Source organism: Homarus americanus, unplaced genomic scaffold, assembly GCF_018991925.1.
Source record: "Homarus americanus isolate GMGI-L3 unplaced genomic scaffold, GMGI_Hamer_2.0 scaffold1024, whole genome shotgun sequence".
NCBI lineage: Eukaryota > Metazoa > Arthropoda > Malacostraca > Decapoda > Nephropidae > Homarus > Homarus americanus.
Genome location: NW_024715228.1, coordinates 2,252,519 through 2,276,944, shown reverse-complemented (window position 1 = coordinate 2,276,944; position 24,426 = coordinate 2,252,519). Strand labels below are relative to the sequence as shown.

At 45.0% G+C, this 24,426-nt stretch overlaps 2 protein-coding genes across 4 annotated transcripts in view; one reads left to right on the top strand and one right to left on the bottom strand.

Annotated features, from left to right (window-relative positions):
* LOC121855866 (protein SSUH2 homolog) overlaps positions 1-24,426 on the top strand; it is a 103,172-nt gene that overhangs the window by 900 nt on the left and 77,846 nt on the right. The gene's annotated exons all lie outside the window — the stretch shown is intronic.
* On the bottom strand, positions 640-11,498 carry LOC121854917 (penicillin-binding protein 1A-like). Its single transcript, XM_042349731.1, has 3 exons — positions 11,457-11,498; positions 1,865-1,933; positions 640-993 (listed from the first exon to the last, which is right to left on the bottom strand). The coding sequence occupies exons 1-3, from the start codon at positions 11,496-11,498 to the stop codon at positions 640-642; spliced, it is 465 nt and encodes a 154-aa protein (XP_042205665.1).

The window sequence follows — 24,426 nt, the reverse complement described above, 5'->3', positions numbered from 1 at the left end:
TCAGCCCAGCTAAGCTAAGTTACCCCAGCTAAGCTAAGTCAGCCCAGCTAAGTTAGGGCAGCTGCATCGTCAAGGTATGTGACTCAAAGTTTACGTGACTCTTCAACCTGCAGCTGATGTCTCTTGTTGCTGTGACCGCCGGGGTAACTCTCCTGGTGTTGGAGGCGGTGTTGTTGACGGAGGCGGTGCTGGTGTTGGAGGCGGTGTTGTTGTTGGGCGGTGTGTGGGAGCGGTGTTGTTGACGGAGGCGGCTGCTGTTGGAGGCGGTGTTGGTGGGGTGTTGGAGGCGGTGTGGTGAGGCAGGTGTGTTGTTGACGGAGGCGTGTTGTTGACGGAGGCGGTGTTGTTGAGTGTTGTGCGGAGGCGTGTGTGTTGTGTTAGGTGTTGGTGTTGGTGTTGGAGGCGGTGTGTGTTGGAGGCGGTGTGTGTTGTTGTGGTGGCGGTTGGTGTTGTGGTGTTGTTGTGTGGTGTTGTTGACGGAGGGCGGTGTGTTGACGTGGTGTGTTGTTGACAGGCGGTGTTGGTGTTGTTGTTAGGGGTGGTGTTGTTGACGGTGTTGTTGTGACGGAGGCGGTGTTGTTGTGGGGTGTTGGAGGCGGTGTTTGTTGACGGAGGCGGTGTTGTTGACAGGCGGTGTTGTTAGGAGGTGTTGTTGTTGACGGCGGTGTTGTTAACGGAGGCGGTGTTGGAGGCGGTGTTGTTGTTGGCGGTGGGTGTTGGAGGCGGTGCTGTGGGGCGGTGCTGGGTGCCGGTGGTGTTGATGTTGGAGGCGGTGTTGTTGGCAGTGCTGGTGTTGGAGGTGGTGCTGGTGTTGGTGTCAGGCGGTGTTGGTCTGTCGGAGGCGGTGTTGGTGTCGGCGGCGGTGTTGGTGTCAGTGTTGGTGTTGGAGGCGGTGTTGTTGACGGAGGCGGTGTTGACGGAGGCGGTGTTGTTAACAGGCGGTGTTGGTGTTGGAGGCGGTGCTGGTGTTGGAGGCGCTGTGTGGAGGCGGTGCTGGTGTTGGAGGCGGTGTTGGAGGCGGTGTTGGTGTCAGAGTCGGTGCTGGAGGCGGTGCTGGTGTCGGCATAAGTGTTGGTGTCTGGGTGTCTGTTGGTGACTGGTGTCGGTGCTGGTGTCAGGCAGTGTTGTGCTGAACGTCGGAGGCGGTGTGCTGGTGTTGTTGACGGAGGCGATGTAGGCGGTGTTGGTGACGACAGGATGTGACGGTGACTGCTGGTGATGTCCTTGTGACGGTGGTGATGCCTCGAGTAGTATCCTGGACACCCACACACTCACACACACACAAACACACACACATGCGACGTGTGTGTGTGTAGGTGTAAGATTTTTCTAGGAGCTAAATAGTAAAAAAAATAATGTTCTCTTATCCTTAATGTATAAATTTGTATAATGTAAACTTGTATTTCTTTTTATTACCTGGTTGCTGTAGTTTATCTCACCTGTTAATTGGTAAATAATACACACATTGATGGTGAGCGAGTAAATATATACTTTTTACTGTATAATTACCCGAAAAAAACACATCTTTCCTGAAATAAGAAGAAAGCATCCGGCAGTACTTTACGGCTATTACGGTCCATTACACTGAATACACACATATAAATATTTACCATCTACGGTTTCTGGTGAATTTATAATGATGTAAATAAAGGAATATTTACTGTGTATATTTGTAGAGCGGAGAGAGGAACGCCCTACACAAGCCTTCCTGTCTGTCTGTCTCTTTGTCTCTGTCTGTCTGTCCTTTTTTTACCGTCCGCCATCACCACGTAATATTTGTTAAGAACCTCAGAACTCCAGCAACATTGTACTTTATAGTTCTACAAAAATACTTCTCGTCCGCTTTTACCGACGAATGACTTACCGTTAAAAGGAAGAGGTATTGTCCCTCGTCTGCCTGGATAACTGCTGAGCTATTCTTGTACTTACCAAACTGTGGAGAAATTAACTAAATATATTCCATGGCTGACCTATAATAAACCTTACCTGTACCTGTCGTAATTAAGAGTGTACGAAGATTGACCCACGGTACAGTACGGGATACAGGTTATATACTGTAAGGCTTGGCTCAATTACACGGCACTGTATTAACTCAAAAACAAAAAGCTATTAATCAGTATTTTTGTTTTTTTTTGTTAAGGATAAACTTGTAACGTGAGGTTAGGTCAGGTTTTAGTGAACCAATAACAACACTTGACCATTTATCTGAGGTAGAGATCTGGACAGTATATAGAAGTTATATCTGACATCACTGTGACAACCTAACCTGACCTGACCTGACCTAACCTAACCTGACCTGAGTGGTGTGTTGACCGTGCTAAAGGAATTCATATATATTTAGAAAATTTCCCTTATCTTTTCGTCTATTATTCACATTTTCAAACTCTCTCTCTCTCTCTCTCTCTCTCTCTCTCTGCAAAAACCTAAAAAAATAAAGTTAGGAAATTAATGAGATGCACGACGAGTGTAGAAAGTGACCACACACACACACACACACACACACACACACACACACACACACATAATATGCAAAGTGAATCTTAAACTAATTATACGTTTGTGATTGGCTATAAGAAATAATCCCAGGTATCTGAATTAATTAAAAAGTGAATATAAAGGTTATCAGGTAAATTGATTTGAGTCAAGAGTCAGTTTATCTGGTCGTGAGGAGGATTGTGTGTGTGTGTGTGTGTGTGTGTGTGTGTGTGTTTCTACTTTATAATATGCGGAAGTGGTATGTATGTATGTATGTATATATGTATGTATGTATTTATGTATGTAAGCTCCAGCTCTCACAGGAAGTAGGGATGAGAGAGACGATAATACACAGACACTAATGGGTAATTTAGGGAAAAGGGGAAGACACGATAACAAGGTTGGTCAACAATATGGAAAGCTGTCAACCATCACCCAACCTACCCCCCACCCCCTCCCACTCCACCCCCTCCCTACCATCCCCACCCCCCCTCTTCCACCCTCCACACCCCTAGCTGATAAGAACATAAGAAAATAATATAAATTTGAGGAGATTTATATAACAACAGCGGGGATAAAACTGTGTGTCTTTGGTGTATATTTCAGCGTAATTAAACCTCTGATGGAATAACTAGACCTTATCGTGAAAAATTAATCGAGCGAATTAAAGAAAAAATTAAACAGAATCAGAAATTATATGCAAATTACAGATGGTTAAAAGTGGGCGGTTATTTTTATCAGTATTTTGTATTTTTTTTTTTACATTAATAGTATTGGGGTATTTTTTTTTTTGGGGGGGGTGTAATTGGTGTATTAAATTATGTATATGTATAGAATGCATACACAGCCTCTGGGAGTATGTATATCTAGAGGTAAAGTAGTGTTGGATTAATAAATTACACTGGTCACTTACCTGGGCAGAGACGATTGATTCATAGGTGGTCAAGCCTTTTTTTTGGGGGGGGGTGTATGGTGTAGCTGTGGTAGTGAAGGTGTAATGAGCATGATGGTGTGGCGATAGGTGTGGCGATGGTGTTGTGGTAAAGTGTAGTGAGTGTGTTGATGTGGTTGTGATGGTGGTAGTGGTTGTGATAGTGGTGGTGATGGTGGTAGTGATGGTGATGGTGGTAGTGGTGGTGGTAGTGATGGTGGTAGTGGTGGTGGTAGTGATGGTGATGGTGGTAGTGGTGGTGATGTGGTAGTGGTGGTGATGGTGGTAGTGATGGTGGTAGTGGTGGTGGTGATGGTGGTGGTGATGGTGGTAGTGGTGGTGGTAGTGATGGTGATGGTGGTAGTGTGAGGTGGTGATGGTGATGGTGGTGTGACGGTTTGGTGTAGTGTCCATGTTGATGTTTATGACCGACCTCTGACCACCTCCCTTCCCCTACCATCACTCTCTCCTGACCCCACCCTTCCCCCCTATCCTCACCCTTCCCTATCCCCTCACCCCTTCCCCACCTCCCCCTCCCCCACCTCACTTGGACCTTGATGACACACTTCCAGCGGGCATGACCCCAACAACAGACACGATCGATGGCCGAGAGGAAAAATAAAATTATATATAAGAAGTAAAAAGGAATTTGTTTGGTTGGGTTGGGTTGGGTTGGATTGGGCTGGGTTGGGCTGGGTTGGGTTGGGTTGGGTTGGGTTGGGTTGGGTTAGCTGTTATCTGTAAGGGGATGTGATTGGAAATATATTTAACGTTGGTCATTTCTGTTCACGACTAGCAAGATCTTTTTTCACGAAGGTTAAAATATTTATCCCAGAGTCTTCCTCACATAGGTCAGTGTAAGGTGGGGGGTAGAGGCTGGTAGTTTAACGCAGCCATCAAAGCGAATCCTTAATGTACCTCGGCGCATATCCCGCAGTGGGCGAATCCACACACGCTGAAAACAAATCCAACTGCCGTTTAGGGTCCAAATTTTATCGTGTAACTTAACCTAAACTAACCTAACCTAACCTAACCTAAACTAACCTAACCTAACTTAAAAATATCCACATTCCTAAAAACTTTTCCAGATTCCTAAAAAAAAATTCCAAATTCCAGTAAGACACGGAAAGTGGAGCTGGACTCAATAAGCTCTTTACGCTGGAGCCAGATTCCCACCGGCCATTCCAACATTCCTAAAACTTTGTTCTTTTGTCTCTGAATTTCCCCCCAAAAATTCTCAACTGGCTGCATTCAATTCTCGTAAAGACCTGAGACTGTAAAGTGCTTAACTGTGGTAAAGTCTCTCCAATCATACCAAATTCTTTACGAAATTCCCATCATCAAAGCCTGATTCTTGGATTTTTTTTCTATCATTAATTCTATTCAATTCCCGGAGTGTATGACAGTTAATCTTAGATAAATCCTCACCAACAAGACCAATAACTGAGATTAATTCCTAATATCCCAGTTTAAATTCCCAGTAACAGATGAATTCTCAGTATCCCAGTTTTAATTCCCGGTAACTCGGACAAATTCCAAGTTTCCTAGTTTAATTCCCAAATAGCAGTAACAAATTCCCATTAAAATTCCCAGAAACAAGTCAATTCCTCCCTCCTCCCCCTAAAAAAAACTCTTCCATCTGTTATACTCAGTTGAGACATCGAAAAATTCCGACAAAAACAAAAAAATCCTAAAACGTTTAATGGGATACGACGATGCTCCCTTATCCACACTCAGGAAAATTCCAACCAACAGCTTCAGAATTCCCGCTGTATCCGGCCCACGACGCCAGATTATTTCCTCTTCCTGCCAGCCGAGCCAGATTACTGCAAATTTCCGCCAGCCGGGCCGATTTCCCGCAGTTTTCCGCAAGTTGCTCCCCCAAAATTTTCTCTCAAGGCTTCCGCAAGCAGCACCGATTTTGCTTTTTACTGTAGATATCGGTAAAAAAAAATCGGTGTTTTATCTTTTTCTTTCGGTAGTAACAAGTTAATCGTAAATTCGCGATATCTTCCGCCAATAGCAGTCAGTCAACGCAAAATCGCAAAAAAAAAAAATCCCACCAAAAGCTTCAACTTCACTAAAATTCTCAAAATCGCCAATAACACAAACTTCAACACCAAATCGCCAAATTATCGCCAGTGACATCAACTCGAACGTAAAATCGCTAAATCTCCCAGCATCAACACCCAATTCCCACGCAAATTCCCAAGTACTTCCTCTTGGGTTCCTAATTCCCGCCATCTCCCTCCCGCCTTGACACCCAAATTCCTACAATCTTCCTCACCGTAAACTCTGAACCTGTAACACCAAACTTCCCACGATACTCCTCCTTCGTACTGAATTCCTGTTGTAATCTTCCTCAAGCCGCTATAAGTTAGGTGTTAGTGTAGTAGATGCCTCTGTGTACACTAGATACCTGGCCGGTTAGTGAGGCCGCTCCCACCTGCCGCTGTGACATACTAACCAGGTGATAAAATATCCACGTAATACAGTAACCACGTAATACAGTAACCACGTAATACAGTAACCACGTAATACAGTAACCACGTAATACAGTAACCACGTAATACAGTAACCACGTAATACAGTAACCACGTAATACAGTAACCACGTAATACAGTAACCACGTAATACAGTAACCACGTAATACAGTAACCACGTAATATAGTAACCACATAATACAGTAACCACTTGATACAGTAACCACGTAATACAGTAACCACGTAATACAATAACCACGTAATACAGTAACCACGTAATACAGTAACCACGTAATACAGTAACCACGTAATACAGTAACCACACAGCACAGTAACCACTTAATACACTTAATCATACAACATTGTCACCAGGTAATACAATAATCACCTGTTGGTTTCCAGTTCATATCGTTTACGTTTGGCTGAGTGCAATATTAAGGAATAGTGCCAAGTGTTTAAAGATGGCACCATACTGTTTTTGGTCCGAGTGTGTGTGTGTGTGTGTGTGTGTGTGTGTGTGTGTGTTTAGAATATATATAGAGTAATATTTAGTTAGGGTCTGAATAGGCCTTTATATTCTACTTAAATGTATATACCTAAAAATATATATTACTGTATAATTTATATGACTAAACCCCCCCAAAAAAATTTCTATACTCATTTATGCATATACGAAAAAATATCACGTCCGCGTCATTCGTGCAGCTTAGCAATAACTTCCTACAGTATCATGCACAGTGCTTTCTCGTGTACGCCACAATTTATGCAATCTTAGTGGCGCTTACACCCATTAATTTACCCATTTTTACCCGTGTGCCATTAAGCCTTTATGAACTTTTATGAACGCTTTTTCTCTTCGCCTTTTGGACGAGGAATCGATGTAAGTAGCTGCTTTATGACAGAGATTTGCAGGAGACGACGAAGGACTCTTTTTGATCAGGTGTATTTACAACAGAAAATGGTATAACTCAGGGGTTGTGGGTTATATTACAGGGTGGACTATAGTGTGTTGTAAATTACTCGTGGTCACATTCTGTAAATAACTTGAAGACGCTTGGGTGTAAATTGTCCTAGGGCGAGGTATATAAAACACTTGTTGCTGATACATGGTTGTAAATTAAGGGAAATACATAGTTGTAAATCACCGAGGACATATTTGTAAATCAATAGAAATACTTGGTTGTAAATGAGTATGGACGCGTTGTTATATATTACGTAAGATATAGTTGTAAATGACTTAGGGCACATTTGTAAATCGTTAGAGATGAGATCGTAAGTTATAGAAAATGACAAGAGTTGTAAATCTTTAAATTGTGTTTAATGTGGGCCTCCCTACCCTCCCCTTAACCCCTCTCCTCACCCTTTCCCCTCACCTCCCCTCCTCCTTTCCCTTTCCCTCCTCCCCTCTCCTCCTTTTCCCGTCAATTCCCTCTCATTTCACCCTACCCTTTTTCCTCTCCTCCCCTCCCGTTCACCCTACCCCCCTCCCCTCTAGCAGTGTCTCCCCCCGGTAAGGTCGTGAGGGGAGGTGGTACAAGAGAGTTCCGCTAATGTGCTGTACTGCGGTGCTGTAATGTGCCTCTCTGTTGTACCTGCTGTGTCTGAGGCCTCGTTAAGGTGGTGGTGATGTGTAGAGGAGGGGGAGATGAGAGGGAAGAGGGGGAGGGGAGAGGTGGGGAGAGAGAAAGGGAGCAAAGGAGGGAGGAGAATAAAGAGGTACCACCACCACCACCACCACCACCACCACTACCACCACTACCACCCAATCATTCCACGCATTATGATAAGGTAGTGGTGTTAGGTGAGACAGTTAGGTGAGGCAGTATGGTGGTCTAGGTGAGGAAGATGAGTGCAGTTTTGTCCAGATGTGGCGGCCGCGGGTTTTAAAAATATACCTGAACAAGCCTTGACATTTAAAGGTTTCTCCGCAGTAACTGTAACCTCTCGCCTCACTCACTGTTGTAATGAGCAATAACGTACTTAACTCATTCACTTATTATACTCAATAACACTCACTCACTCACTCACTCACTCACTCTCAATCACACTCATTCACTCACTAGCTAACACTCGCTCACTCGCAATCACACGCATTCACTCACTAGCTAACACTCGCTCACTCACCCATACACACTCATTCACTTACTCATTCATACACACTTAATCACTCACGCATACACGCTTAATCACTCATCCACTCACTCACTCAGTCACTCTTGCACTCATTCTCGTAAGTGTGTTTGAGTTGTATCTGGTCGTATGTATATTACACACACACACACACACACACACACACACACACACACACGACTTTCTCCCTAATTCTCTCTTAAGCCTTTCAATCTACCGCTCCCTAGGGCTTTTATCTCACCCAGCCCGACCTTACCCACTTGCCCTTCCTCGCTCTCTTCCTAAACCCGACCTCACTCCGCCCGACCTCACCCCAATCTTCATACTGCCCGACCTCACCCCCAGCCCGACCTCACCCCCAGCTTCTCCTGTTTTTACTGTAATTGTACTTTTTACCTGTAATTATTGTACCTGTACTTTATGAATGTACAGTACAGCCACGAACAAGAGTACGTGTTCCCTCATGAGACCCAGAGCTGCTAGAACGAGTCCCCGATGGTCTGTGTACCCATAGATGGAGCTGTTAGTGTCTCATATGTTGTACAGTAGAACCATCACATTACTTTACCTTAAAATGTCACTAAATTTTTAAGACCAGTGCAGATAATATTTGAACAAAACCTAACCGAACGGAACGGAACGGAACGGAACGGAACGGAACGGAACGGAAAGGAAGGAAAATTCGGCTGTTGAAATACGTAAATAATTTTCATAACAAATTACCCTCATGATTGCCGCAATTAAGCCACTCATTGACAATTAATTACAGTGAATGAGTAATGAGTCTGGGAAAACTAGTCACCTAATTTTTTGTTTTCTATAATCTTTTCGGTAATTGTAATTAAGTTTTATTGTACTACTAATTATTTGGGGACAAATTTGTGGAGCGTATTTAAATAATCTGTGTTGTTGTTGTTGTTGTTGTTGTTAATAATAGACTTGTACCCTGGTATTAACTCGGCTAAAACTGTAACTGGTCCCTGGTGGTATTCTTGAAGTGCCTCCTGATTACCACTACCTAGTACCACCTAGTATAATACATGTTGAAGTCGTGTTTACGTATGAACTTGTCCCTATCATTCACTCGGTTACCTGTGTGATGAATTTACCTGTGTGATGAGCTTACCTGTGTGACGAATTTACCTGTGTGACGAATTTACCTGTGTGATGTGTTTACCTGTGTGATGTGTTTACCTGTGTAATGAATTTACCTGTGTGATGTGTTACCTGTGTGATGTGTTTACCTGTGTGATGAGTTTACCTTTTTTCGCGGAGTGTTAACTTAGGATCCTGTGATGACGCATTAACTCGGGGAGACATACGTATACTTTTAGTGTGTGTGTGTGTGTGTGTGTCAAGCAGCCTCTCTCAGCGGAGGTTATTACTTGACAGACAGGCAGACACCAACATATCACAAAGACCTACAATAACCAATAATTAACACAATAATCATACCTTAACCTCCCCCTCCCCCCCACCTCCAAGACCCATCATATTTAGGAGATTAATAGATCAGAGGTCAAGATCATTAGAGAAAAAGGTCACCAAATATGTCCCCTGGGTCGATAGTCTGTTGTCAGTAATATTTTTCCAGTTGTTTTTACTCATTTGTTTAAGTTATTAGAGCTAATAATTCTTTCTTCCTTTGTTCGTGTTATGTGTTTGATGATGCCGTGGTTGTTAAGCAGTAAATCTCAGGTATTAACATCAAATAATTACCGTCACTGAAGGTATTACAGGTGGGTAATGTGGGCCGGGTTGTGTTTGACATTCTGCTGGAGATTTGGGAGGAAATTATAAGCTTTTAGAGGCTCAGGAGGTATAGTCGTCACCAGGCGTTCCCACACTCTATTGAAATTCCATTACGTGTGCCAGCCGGTCTCACTTACCCCGCTGAATGTACAAGAAAAATAATAATAATAGTGATAAGAGCAGAAGCATTAATCATGATAAAGTTAGTAATAATAAAAATAATAATAATAATAATAATAATAATAATAATGTAAATAAACGGTACCTCACGTGGTTACTCAGAGGGAGGGAACACTTGGGACACACTCGGACAAGGGCCTCAGCCTCCACGACCTAAATTGGATCCCAGGTGAGATTTTCAGGCAAGAAGGTGACTTGTGCATGAGGTTGGTCCATTGTTGGGCTGGGCTTCGTGACGTATCTTGACAGTGAGGGAGGTAGAGAGTGAGTGAACATGACACACGTAAAAACAATCACCAAAACACACACACACACACACACACACACACACACACACACACACACACACACACGTACACAACTCAAGTCAGGTAATGTTTTTTTTTTCGTTTAAATATTGTATGTAACCTGGACCTACTGATTCCTAATACATAGTTCTGCTGTAGTGATTTGCCAGATATACATATGAATACTGTACCTTCTTCTGTCTTATCGTTATGTAGATACCATACATAGTATATATATATCTTCCTGTTTCATAGCCACTGTCTACTCTACTTACACATTACCATTTGCTTATATGATCGTTCGTTTACCTCAACAGGGACACGAGGAATCACGGTGTTAATGTCTGGAGGGTAGGTTAGGTTAGGTTAGGTTAGGTTAGGTTAGGTTAGGTTAGGTTAGGTTTGGTTAGGTTTGGTTAGGTTTGGTTGGGTTAGGTTTGGTTAGGTTAGGTTAGGTTAGGTTTGGTTTGGTTAGGTTAGGTTTGGTTTGTAACGTAGAGACAGGGAGAATAGCCTCATTCCATGGTTCAGATAACGAGCCGCTGGAGTCTACCTGGCTGCCCTGTGACTCTGAGCTGTAGTAGGGATGTTTAGACTCGGTGTGTAGCTTCCAACAGGCGTGTAATGAGACTTTACCTTGTTGGGGGGAAGACCTGTGATTGGTGTTGTTTTTTTAAGTCCACCTGTAGAGTGTACAGCAATGATCATTAGTCCGTATACACACACACACACACACACACACTACATTGGGTGATATGCGCAAGTCAAGTGGACCCCAATCCTACTTGGCCCTAACCTAACCTAACCAATAAGGGCCCAATCGACCTTTCACAACGTAAAAAAAAAAAGATGAAATAAATAAAAGGACTTGATATAATAGTCAGCCATCGCCCATCTGACACACTCAGTCCCGGACGGGGCTGTGAGTGTAAGGATTTATCCCACTTGTAGACAGACAGACAGACAGACAGACAGACAGACAGTTCGGCAACGCGAGCAGCGAGGTAAAGGCCCACCCTGAAGGGAACGCTCTGCCAGGCTGCAAATTGCAATTTCTTGCAAGTTCAGCGGGAGGATGGCAGCCCCTTCCTGCTAGCTCTGATCCGTCCCTTCGCTGTCACCCGTCCCTTCACTGTCACCGGTCCCTTCTCTGTTGTTCACCCATCATATTCTGTTTAGGAAGAAACACACACACACACACACACACACAACAACTACATTGGTAATCTTGCCTCCGTTGGCCAACTTTTTGCCTGTCATGAGGTTTTTGTTGCCAACATTAGTGTGGAGGAGTTTTGTGTGTAGTAATTGCCAAGTTTGCCCCTGAGGTCATGAGCGAGACGGTCACCTATTATGTCGACACACACACACACACACACACACATGTACGTATAGATATATGTATGTAAGTATATAGTTGAGTGGTTGTGTTTAGCGTTATTTATATACCTCGTGGAGCACTTGCCGCTAGCCACCTGAGTGTCGCTTACCTGGGATCTATGTGGCCATCACCACCACCTTAATCCACGCTACCAGGCCGAGTCGATGTGGCCACACTACTCAGGTAGACTGGCTTAGGGAGAAGGTGGCCACGACACTGATTAGGTGAGATGGCCACAACTTAGGAATGCTAGGATGATGGCCACATTTCGTCTAGGCTATGAAATGGCCACAACTAACGTACGATGGAGGGTTGGCCACAATTATATAGGTTGGGAATGGCCACAACTCGGGTAGACTGGAGGTGGCCATCGCCCTACCTGACCTGTATATTAATTTACCTTATTGATAACTCCTGTGAGAGCCGGGGAGGTCTCTCTCTCTCTCTCTCTCTCTCTCTCTCTCTCTCTCTCTCTCTCTCTCTCTCTCTCTCTCTCTCTCTCTCGTCTTATCTCTACCTCCCCTCCCTCTCTCTCTTATCAGGGTGGTGGTGGACGTCCTGGTAGTGACTGGAGGCCTTTCACCAGTTCTTTACCAGTAATTGTGGTGGAAGGAATGGTGGTGGGTGAGAAACGGAGTGAGAGAAAATGATGGAGAGAAGGTGAGGTATAGAAAGTTATGAAGAGAGAGAGAGAGAGAGAGTGAGGAAGAGAAAGTGAGGGAGAGAAATTGTGGGAGAAAAGAGATGCAGAGAAAATGGGTGAGGGAGGTAATGGTGAGAAAGTAATTGAGGAATAATAATAATAATAATAATAATAATAATAATAATAATAATAATAATAATAATAATAATAATAATAATAATAATAATAAAGGATATCACTAACTCTTACTTATGACAAAAGGTTCAACGTTTACATTGCTTAAATAAAAAAATAAAATAAAAAATCAAGCATATAAAAATGTCATAAGGGAAAGAAAAGTACATAGGTGATGATGAAATAGAATATATGATTTACTAAGACAAATACATGAAGTTAATGAAACAGGTGAGTCAAGTGCCCAGGTGAGGGGGGGGGTGAGGGAGGAACACCTGTCGGGAATATATAAATTTTATTATTTTTTCACACACACACACACACACACACACACACACACACACACACACACTCCCCCATCCCCTAATACCCCGTGTGACCTAGTGCCTGCTGGTGAGGGACTGAGAGACATCCTTAACGACTCCCGTTCAATTTAACTGCTGACGGAGAGTCGGTGGGCGTCACGAAGCCCCTCCCCTCCCCTCTCTCCCCCAACCTCCTCACTTCCTCCCCCTCCTCCCCTCCTCCCTCCCTCCTCCCCTCCTCCCTCACTCCCTCCCCCCTCACTCCCTCACTCCCTCCCTCACTCCTACCTTCTCTACCTCCTGCCTTTAACCTGCTTTATGTCACCTCAACTCCGCCAAACTTCGCTAACTTCTGCTAGCTGACTCGTGTCCCTTACAGCCGGTGGGTCGTTATAAGTAGGGGGGAGAGGGAGTGAAATGAAACGTTATCATATTATTTCGTCATTATGGGGAGGAGGTTAAAACAGGTATGTGAGGGTATATCATGGGGGGGTTTTTTTCCCTGAGGATGGGTGGTGGGCCAGGTATGATGAGGGTGGGTTGTAGGATAGGTATGATGAGGGGTGGGTGGTGGGCCAGGTATCAGGTGGAAGGATGGGTAGTGTGCCAACTATCATAAGGGGTGGGTTGGCAAGGTGGGTGATGAGCCAAGTATCACGAACGAAGGAAGGAAGGAAGGTGGGTGGGTGGGTGGGTGGGTGAGTGAGTGAGTGAGTGGGTCAGGGGTTCAGGTGATACATAACACAGGTACAGAAGCTCATGTATTCTTCACAGGTATGAGTGACCCGCCAAGGCTGTTATACCCCTTCCTCCTGACTCCCTCACGCTGTACTCAACTCGTTATTATCACTGTTATTTCTTGTTATTCTTAGTGTTATTGTTATTAGTTTTATGACGTCACTGTTATTGATTTTATGACGTCACTGTTATTGATTATATGACGTCACTTTTATTGTTTTTATGACGTAACTGTTATTTCTTGTTGTTGTTATTTTTTTCTTTTTGTTATTGTTATTATCACTACGTCACACTCACTCAGTTTTGTTGGTGTAATAAATATATTGCTTATGTGTGTTTGTTACCGGCGCACGTTGGTATCTCACACACACACACACACACACACACACACACACACACGATGCGAGATGATGCTTCCTGCCTCCTCTTTCTGCCTAGTTTTCACTTCTTAGGCGAGATTTTAATTGTGTTGATGCTGCGCCACTCTACCTGACTGATATTGTTAATTATCCTACATACAGGTAAGTCTTATGAAATATGTATAAATTAATTAGTGTCAGTACTATTAAATGTGTACATGTTAAGGTGTATACGGTAAGTTGTAATTGGTGTGTGTTGAAGAGCAAGATTTGTGCTCTGATCTTCACCCAGTTGATTGACAGGACTAAAACGTGTCTTAGGTTAGGTTAGGTTAGGTTAGGTTGTTAGGTATCCCTGGTTTTATGTCCCTCGCTGAGTTGTTAACACGGTAACTGCGCTATAACCGAACTTGATTATTATGTAGATGTGTCACAAGATTACAAGATCGATAATTATCTTTTATGTCATTAGTGTTGGTAGTTATGGCCTCTTGAGGGGTGAGGTGGCTGACTTGGTTACTGAGCTCGCTGAGGCACCCTGAGTCCATCTAGCTGTGAAAGGGTATCTGACTTACGGATTGGGGTCGGGTGGGGAGTGTAAAGGCGGTCGATCGAAGTCCCTGCTACTAAGACCTTATTCCTTCAGTGTGCTGCATCCGTACCGCCCCTAACTGTATGTCATGAAGGCTAATAGGATCCACTCTCCCTTGACGCTGGTTATCCTTGATCACTGAGAGGAAAGTTGGCATCATCTTAGGTGGAAAAGATTTAAGCTTCTCTTCAAGTGATCAGAAGGGTTCATCTTGTTAGTGTCTTAACTGGCATGAGTCCACAGCCCAACCTCTTCTTCCTAGCTCCTCCTCCTCCTCCTCCTCCTCCTCCTCCTCCTCCTCCTCTTCTTCTTCTTCCTATCTCCTTCACCATCCTCCCCCTCCTCCCCACACTTCTGGCACTCAACACTGGGAACTTTGGGTGTGGTTAAGAGTTACATCACACCAGCACACTGATTGGCTAAAACAAAATGCACAGAATGCAGCGTGACGGAGACAGCAGCAGAGGTGTGTGTGTGTGTGTGTGTGTGTGTGTGTGTGTGTGTGTGTGTGTGTGTGTGTGTGTGTGTGTGTGTGTGTGTGTGTGTGTGTGTGTGTGTGTGTGTGTGTGTGTGTGTGTGTGTAAATAGAATATCATTTTTGGAGGTTATTTTGATGATTAACCTCAAGTCATCCATCTATATGCTTCCTTACCTTCATTACCTGACAAGGATTTATTCAACGTAAAACTAATTAAGAATCTATGTTTGTTATCAGGTAAAGTCAGTCGGTTCTTATAGGTTCACTTACGAGGAAAAAAAAAATAATCTTACGTAAACTTTGAGAATTGAGGTGTTGGGTGTTATAATGGTGGCCACTTGAGACGTCTTTATGTGGTGATGGCTCAGATATAGCAGCTTCTCTCTCTCTCTCTCTCTCGTCTGTTGTCTGATTAACGTACGTCCTGGCCCTCTTTCCTCACACCCTTGTTTCAGCTGGTTGGCCTAAGCCAGCCCTACACCACTCTCCTTCCTTCTCTCCCTTCCTCTTCTCCTCCTTTCTCTCCTTCCTCCCCCATCTTCTCTACTCAGGTGTTCCTGAATTTCATTAATCCCCTCTGCTTTCTTCGATTCCTCTTCTGGATCACACACACACACACACACACACACACACACACACAAGGCGGCTGAGAGTATGCTTGTCACACCCCTCCACTGATGCGCCACCACCACCTTTCTCCCTCACAGTTCTACCTCGTCTTCTCCCTCTTCCTTATTCTTCCTCGTTTTATCCCTCTCTTTTTTCCCATCTCTTGTTCATCTCTCTCTCTGTTTGTTCTCATCCTTATTTTCCATTTTTTATTTTCTATCTCCCTTAGTTCTCTCCCTTCCTTATTCTCCCTCTCCCTTATTCGCCCTCTCTCTTATCGTTTTAGTCCTCGCTCCCTTTATTCTCCCTTTCCTTTCTTCTCCCTAAAATGCTAAACCATCATCCAAGTTAATTTATAACAAATAACTGAAGTTCTTTAAGGCCACAATATGATTACAACCTAACGAGAGAGAGAGAGAGAGAGAGAGAGAGAGAGAGAGAGAGAGAGAGAGAGAGAGAGAGAGAGAGAGAGAGAGAGAGAGAGAGTTATAATGCCTCTGAGAAACCCGTGTGTCCTATGTCGAGTTGTTAAGTCAGGTAAGATTGTGTTCAGTAACTTACTACACTTTGTGGAGAGTTATTAAAGATAGTTCAAGACTCCGGATATAATATAACAAGGAGGGTTACATTACGTCAATAGGAAGCTTAAGACGCTATGTAGGTTAGGTGTAGACGAGATGAATACTAAACCTTGAAACCACTTAGGGATTTTGTCCATTGGGAAATTGTCTGGTGGGATTTTGTCCAGACGCTCAGCAACACCAACACATGATAGTATTGGACATAATACCTAGTGTGGGAGGCTGGCCATTATTCACTACAATAATCACATTACACACACACACACACTCGACCTGACTTACTCGACTCTGCCACACACACACACACACACACCTGCTATGCCTCACCACCTCGCTCTGCACTGTTGCGATACACCCCCTTTTGCTAGTGTATCGCTCTGTTCTACCTCTTACAAGTGAATCGATTTATTAATCTCGAACTGAAACCCATATAATTAGATCGAATCACAGATGAATAGAGTTGAAACCACTTAGCAGGTGAATCAAATTAGAAACCTCTTACATAGGTGGTTTTAGTTTTAACGTTACCCACCCCCCTCACCCCCTCTCTCCTCCAACAAGAAAGTGCCATTGATGTGAGAAATTACGTACAGCACTTGAATAATCGTTGGTGGGGGGGGGGGGGGGGTAGGGTCTTGGATCGGCCATCAGAGTGAGGCAAAACGAGACACAGGATGAGGCTGACTGGCACTACTTTCTGATGGCCCGTGCCTGATGGAGGGGGTAGTGGGTGGTGGTGGGTGGGGGGCTCTTAAGTTGACGACCATTGTATTGGATAGAGATTGATCGAATGGGTTCTAGTTTTTCCTCCTCCTCCTCCTCCTCGTTTTCCTACACCTATACGTCTTCCTCCTCCTCCTCCTCCATCTCCTTCTTCTTCTTCTTCTTCCTCTTTCCTCCTCCTCCACCTCCTTCTTTCTTCTTTCTCCTTCCTCTCTCCCTCCCTCCCATCATTTCTTCTCTCCCAGCAACAATTTTTTTCTCTCCTACTCCCCTTTCTCTCCTTCCTCTTTCTCTCACTCCTCTTGCTCTCCTCATCCTCCGGCCACACCCTTTCTCACCTCTCCTCCCAGCCACACCTTATATCCCTCACTCTCTGCTCTCCCTCTTTACCTCTCCCTCCTCTCCCTTCTCTCCCTCACCCCCCTCCCTCCCTACCTGCACCACCTGTTGGCAGCTGGTCCCGGAAGACTAAACAGAATGTCAACAAAAATTTACCCAAATGTTCTCCTTCCATAACCATAAAATTCGCGTGATTTTAATAAACTTTCTCCTGTACCTTAAGAGACTTTCACTGTGTCTTAGAACTTTCACTGTGTCTTAGAACTTTCACTGCGTCTTAGAACTTTTACTGTGTCTTAGAACTTTCACTGTGTCTTAGAACTTTCACTGTGTCTTAGAACTTTCACTGTGTCTTAGAACTTTTACTGTGTCTTAGAACTTTAGCTGCACACTCCAAACTTTGACTGCACTTTGGAAACTTTGGCTGAATATTGGAAACTTTGGCTGCTCTTTTAATGTCTTGATTGCACATTTAAATTCTTCTCTGCTCCTTAAAGTTCATTGTTGATACTTTTCGACTACTTACTGGGTCTTTAAAACGTTTTCTGCGCCTTTAACTTTATTGGTCTCTTAAAATTCATTACGATGCTCCTTTAAACTTATTTCTACCTCTATAAATACCAATGATAACTTCTTGAGTACTATAATTAAACCCCCTCCTCCCTGAGTACAATGACATCCCCTTGAGTACTACACCTACACCTCTTCCTCCCTGAGTACAATGACATCCCCTTGAGTACTACACCTACACCTCACCTTGGCAGTGCTGGTGTTGGATAATGATAATATTACAGTAATTAACATGATGATAATAGTCTGTCGTGTTGAAATTGTTAAATATTGTAATACTTTTGTGGCTCAGGAGTCTTTTGTGGAACAATTTATGAGCTTAGCGGTGTTTGGAAGGTGTTGGCCATGTTAATATTAACCTTGTGTGTTAATATTGGCTGTGTTAATATGTCTTTTAGCTGGTGATGAATATTTATAATGTGTATTTTACAAACTCGTTGGTATTTTGAGGAGTATTTTTTTATGTTAACATTAACCTTTCTTGTTAAATTGTTGGCGGTGTGGATGAAATATATTTAAAGGTTAAGTTGTCCATAAACTAGACTGTGTTAAGATGTTGTTAGCTTGCATGTTAAAACTTAGTGGTAGTGAGGGGAGAATAGTGTCGTTTTTAATGTTTATATTACCCTTGCGTGTTAAAAGAAAGTTACCTTGGGTTAGTATATTGTATTCCACTTGTTTATTATTATTATTATTATTATTATTATTATTATTATTATTATTATTATTATTATTATTATTATTATTATTATTATTATTATTGTTATTGTTATTGTTATTATTATTATTATTGTTATTATTATTATTATTGTTATTATTATTGTTATTATTGTTATTGTTTTTGTTATTATCCGTACTGAGTGGCCCATAAAGAGGTTGTAGGTGAGTGTTATTATAAGGTGTTTCGCTGGGCCATGTTGTGGGGGGTCGTGTGGGAGTCTTGTGAGCCGGTACAAGGAAAAGTTATGTTCTTTACCTTGGCCCAGAATAATTATTGGAAGTGCCTGATGTATACCATAGGGAGGAGGAGAGGGGGTGGGAGAGGAGGAGGAGGAGATGCGGGAAAGGGGGGAGGGAAGATGAAGGGGTGAAAATGGGAATAGAATAGAAGAAGAGTTAAAAGAGGGGAGTAGAGAGAAGGAAGAAAGAAGAGGAGAGGAGATAAAAAAAAAGGAGGAAGAGGACGGAGAAAAGGAGGAGGGGAAGGTCGGCTTTGGAATAGGTATAGGATGAGAGAGAGAGAGAGAGAGAGAGAGAGAGAGAGAGAGAGAGAGAGCTCAGGTGTATTATGTTGAAACAGGTGACTTTTGTAGCTGTCCTCCCGCTCTAGTGTGAACCCTCGCCCTCATAGTGTGCAGTATAGTGAACTCTGGCGCGTGGCTTCCGTAGAGTTTTCCGCGCTTTGCACATTTACACACACATAGAGTACGGTGACTTAATCCCTTTGAATACGATAACCTCTACCTCTACCTCCAGTTCTACCTCTATCTCTACCTCCACCTCTATCTCTACCTCTAGGTCCAATTGGTGTGCTCCCCTATATCGTATTATATTAGGTCCGCTACTGATGGCGATCGTTCGTCTGGCGTAAGACTGATAAGCACGTCATTATTGGGATGGCGTGGAATGCCAGACGCCGTATGATTGCTCTCGTGCTGGCGCTGTTTTGATATAGTCGAGTCCTGACCTCTGGTGGCTGGGTGATGCGTCACTAACCCGTGTACCTTCATCGTAGAGGAGGAGGGTGATGGTGCAGCTCTCCCCCTAGTCTCCTTTTCTCCTTCCTTCCTTCCTTCCTTCCTTCCTTCCTTCCTTCCTTCCTTCCATCCTTTCCTCTTACTACTCTCCCCTATTGTCTTTTTATCCATTCTCTATGCTTCCCCTTCCTTCTTTCCTCTACTCTCTTTTTTCCTTTCTTTCCTCCCCCCTGTTGCCTCCATTTCTATTTTCTCTCTTTAGTCTCTCCGTCCTTCCCTCACTCTCCCCACTTCATTCAAGAAAAAACACCGACTTTCTCCTATTTCTTTCATTGTATTCCCCTGTGGGTGAGAGTAAGCAGTCCACTCCATTCTCTCACCCTCTCTCCTTCTAACACTCTCTCAACCTCCATCCAACACTCCATCCCCAACACCTTCCCCCAACACTCCATCCCCAACACCCCCCCACACTCCACCTCCCTCGTAATGGAAGACCCAGCCCGCCTCCCTCTCTGCCTCTTGGGGTGGAGATGCGCCCGAACACCAAGGGAGTCTCGTGGTGGAGGTGTCAGCTGGGTCACTTTGTGGGTTATGGATTGTCGGAGATGTGTCGCCTGATTAATGAAAAATCACTCGTGGGCGGGTCCGGCGGCCTCTCACCCACGTGTTAATGAGGTGTAGTGAGGGAGGTGTGTGAGGGAGGTAGGGGAAAGAGGAGGTAGTAGGACGGAGGGTGGGAGAGGAAATGGGGGAGAAGGTAGAGGATGGGGAAAAGACGGAGGGTTAGAGGAGAAGTGAAGGGAGGGTGAAGAAAGGTAGAGATGAGAGAAAGAAGGTAGGAAGGATAAAAAGAGTAGGAGGAGGAGTGATGAAGATAACTCAATAAGTAAAACACACCAATAATAATGATCGTTCAGAGGGAATTACTGAACTATATCATTGACAAACGTTTTGAGAAAGTAAAGATTAAACGCTGTCACACACACACACACACACACACACACACACACACACACACACACACACACACACACACACACACACACACACACACACACACACACACACACACACACACACACACACACACACACACACACACACAAATCCTCCTCTTCACCACAGCAACTCGACATTTTAAAATAGAAGAGATTAAATATTTGTCAAGTTCATAATAACATCAATTTTCGCGAGAACTTAAATGATCACTAGCAATAAATGTTTTCAAAAAGGGTCGATTTTTCTCCTTGATTTGCACTACCCGTTTTCCTGCCACATTTACCTCACATTGGGAACACAGAGCACGAGACATGAACACTAATTGGTACAGTCAGGCCTCAGTGATGTCCAGTGGTCGTGTGTGTTGTGATCTGGGATGTGTCAAGTGTCGCTTGTCGCTTCCACAATATTCTGCTGAATTTGTGACTCGTTAACCTGCTGAGTTACACAACCTAACCTAGCTTATCTTAATTTAATCCCAAACTACCGTACGATAGTTTAATTGGTTGGTCTTATCTACTGCCATCTTGAGAGTCGTTATAAGAATCACTTATCCATTTTTAGGAAGATGACGTCACGTTCCTCCAGCCACTCACAACCTGGCTGTCGGACGTTCACCTTACGCCTCCACCGCTGGCTCCACCTTCATGTTACCTGACTCACTTAGCTCACCTGGCTCACCTGTGACGTGGGTACGACCTGTGAGGTGGCCATGACCTGTGATGTGGCCATGACCTGTGATGTGGCCATGACCTGTGATGTGGCCATGACCTGTGATGTGGCCACGACCTGTTCTGTGGCCACGATCTGTGAGGTGGCAGGTCTTCTCGCCTCCCTTACAGTTTACCCGAGTTGGTTTTATGACGCCCCGGCCTCTGAATCTTTTAACGTGTTCCTCTTATAGGCGGCCACATATAGCTCTGGCCAAATGTACCTCTGGCCACATGTGCCTCTGACCACATGTACCTCTGGCCACATGTACCTCTGGCCATATGTAGCTAACTCCGGCTATATGGAGTTGGCATAGATAGCTGTGGGCAAAGGCAACCTTCGCCACTGTAGTTTTAGCTGTGGCCACATGCATCTGTACCACACTTACCTGTGGCTGCAGTACACACATCCTGGAAAAAATTACTTTTGAATTTATTCACTACCTCAGCCGACAATCTGTCTCTCTTTCTCTCTACTCGCTCTACTCTCTCTACTCTCTCACTCCTCACTGACTCTCACTCCCACAAACTCTCCTGGTCGATATTCCTTCATCCACCCAGTTTATGCTACACTCAGGTGTGGCCTGCCTGGCCCAGCAGGTGTGACCTGGCCCAGCAGGTATGACCTGGCCCAACAGGTGTGACCTGACCTGACCCAGCAGGTATGACGTGGCCCAGCAGGTGTGACCTAGCCCAGCAGGTGTGACCTGGCCCAGCAGGTGTGACCTGACCCAGCAGGTATTACCTGGCCCAGCAGGTATGACCTGTCACAGCAGGTGTGACCTTAGCCAGCAGGTGTGGCCCGCCTGGTGATGGTGCGAAGCAGGGCGGGTTATCTCGGCAACATGGCCGGGTAGCGAGAGGGGTGGACGGGCGGGCGGGGGGTGGAGCGTAGGTACTAGAGCAGAGCCGGGTTGAGGGAGAGGGCGTGGTGGCCCAGGTGGCCGGATGGGGCGGTAAAGTGAAAGGTGGCCATATGTCGAAGTGGACCAGGTGTGAGGGAGTGGGCCAGGTGTGAGGGAGTGGGCCAGGTGTGAGTGAGTGGGACAGGTAAAGTCACCCAAACCTACTCGTGGGAAGTTTTCTCATCGCTCTTGTGTTATCACCTGTGGTGCTAACAAGGGGGCGTGGTGACAAGGGGGCGTGGCTAATGTAGTATATTAACAAAGGGGGCGTGGCCAGTATTGCGTTCTTTTAAAGTGGGCGTGGCCAACGTTGTGTACGGGCTAACGAGGTGGGCGTGGGGACCTCGCAGGCGGAATGACAATGTTGAGATGACGATGGTGAGGTTGACGAAATGATGAGAGTGTGAGGGAGAAGTGAGGAGTGTGAGGGAGAAGTGAGGAGTGTGAGGGAGAAGTGAGGAGTGTGAGGGAGAAGTGAGGAGTGTGAGGGAGAAGTGGGGAGTGTGAGGGAGAAGTGAGGAGGGAGGGGTGGGAGGTGGAGGGAGGGGAGAGGTGGAGGGAGGTAGGAGGTGAGGGGAGAAGTGAGGAGGTGGAGGGAGAGGTGAGGAGGTGAGGAGAAGTGAGGAGGTGAGGGAGAAGTGGAGGAGGAGGGAGAAGTGGAGGAGGGAGGGAGGAGAGGTGAGGGAGAAGTGAGGGAAAAGAGGATTTAAAATGATGAGGGAGGAGCCACAGACAGTAGCCTCCTCACCCCCTCACCCCCTCCCCCTGCCTCCCACCTCACCCTCACACCCTCCTCCTCCGTCTCCTGACTCCTGTTATTCTCAACACTATGAAAGTCTATGGAGAAGGAGGTGGATGAGAGAGAGAGAGAGAGAGAGAGAGAGAGAGAGAGAGAGAGAGAGAGAGAACATAAATTTCCTCTCTCTTTTCTCTCCGCCAGACAGTATATTGCGGACGTGATCTCCTGACAATCAGATGAAAGAGAGATGTAGCGAAAGACAGAACGACGAGAGTAAGTTAGAGATATTAGAGAAACAGACTCTCTCTCTATAGACAGGTTTTCTGACTCATGGTCGGTATAGACAGTACACAAGACGGCACTGACAGTTTCCCAGCGCTGTCAAAATAGCGAGGTATTTCTGCTGTCAGTTTTATTGAGTAGAGATGACCTTATTAAACTATCATCCAGTGACTCCCAAGCGACCACTGAACTGAGTCGTCTCTTGAGGGCTGCGGTTCGTCTCTCTCTCTCTCTTCGCCATAATCACACCTTCCTCACCCCCTGACACCCTAGATATGTTTGCGGGGTTCTGGGTCCGAGTGTTCGTGAGTTCTGTCATAAAAGATAAACTACATTCTTAAAACAACCCACACACACACACACACGCACACGCGCACACACACACACACACACACACACACACACGCACGCACACACGCACACACCTACACACACACACACACGCACACACACACACACACACACACACACACACACATCAGCTTTAGGTCTATAATTATACACACGCTACACAAATACACATGCAAAATATAAACAATTGTAGCTCTTCACGTTACAGAGTTAGACCACTGACATGCCTACAAACATAGTGACACAGAGACGCACCCTGCCCTGCTGCCCTGCCCTCCTGCACCCCCTGCACCCCAACTCACGCGATCTCACCTGGGTCTTAAGTAATGGCCGCATTCCTCACCATGTGATTGTCATTATTCCATTTGTTGAAGATTTTCCTCCGCTTCAACCCTGATTTTTTGCCTAGTAATTGTACACGTATGTAAATGGAGGGTCGTCGGTGTGGTGGGGGGGTGGGGGGCGGGGTGTGGTGGGGTGTGGTGGGGCGTGGTGGGGGGCGTGGTGGGGGTGTGGTGGGGGCGTGGTGGGGGTTGTGGTGGGGGTTGTGGTGGGGGATCCTCTCGTGCTTAAAGGTCGATACGTATAATGTTAGGAGCGATGATAATGTTTTGTTTTGGGTTTTTTTGTCTTAGGGGATTTGGATCTGAATATAAACTCGTGTTGTGGAGTCGAGGTGGGATAATATGAGATCGGTGGAGACTAAAGCGAGAGGTGGTGCTAACTTCTGTGTGAGACGGATTTAAGATATAGTTTTGCATATGACTTTCAAATACCCATAGCTTACACCAATAACACCACCTACACTTACACACCCCTTACATTCACGCCTCCTACACTAACACCGTTACACTCACACCCCTACACTACCACAACCCTACACTACACACCTCTACACCATCATACGTACACAATTACCACGACAGAAGCACCACACTTGCACATCACACTATAACCATCACACAACCACCACCACTACCACACCACTACCACACCACTACAACCGCCACACC

Excerpts from the sequence above, each read along its gene's own strand:
- LOC121854917 (XM_042349731.1), bottom strand. The coding sequence starts at position 11,498 with ATGACAGGCAAAAAGTTGGCCAACGGAGGCAAGATTACCAAT. Across the intron at positions 1,934-11,456 it reads ACGGAGGCAAGATTACCAAT|TTTGGTAAGTACAAGAATAG; the intron begins GTAGTTGTTGTG and ends ATTTCTCCACAG. Across the intron at positions 994-1,864 it reads AATACCTCTTCCTTTTAACG|CACCGCCTCCACACAGCGCC; the intron begins GTAAGTCATTCG and ends CTCCAACACCAG.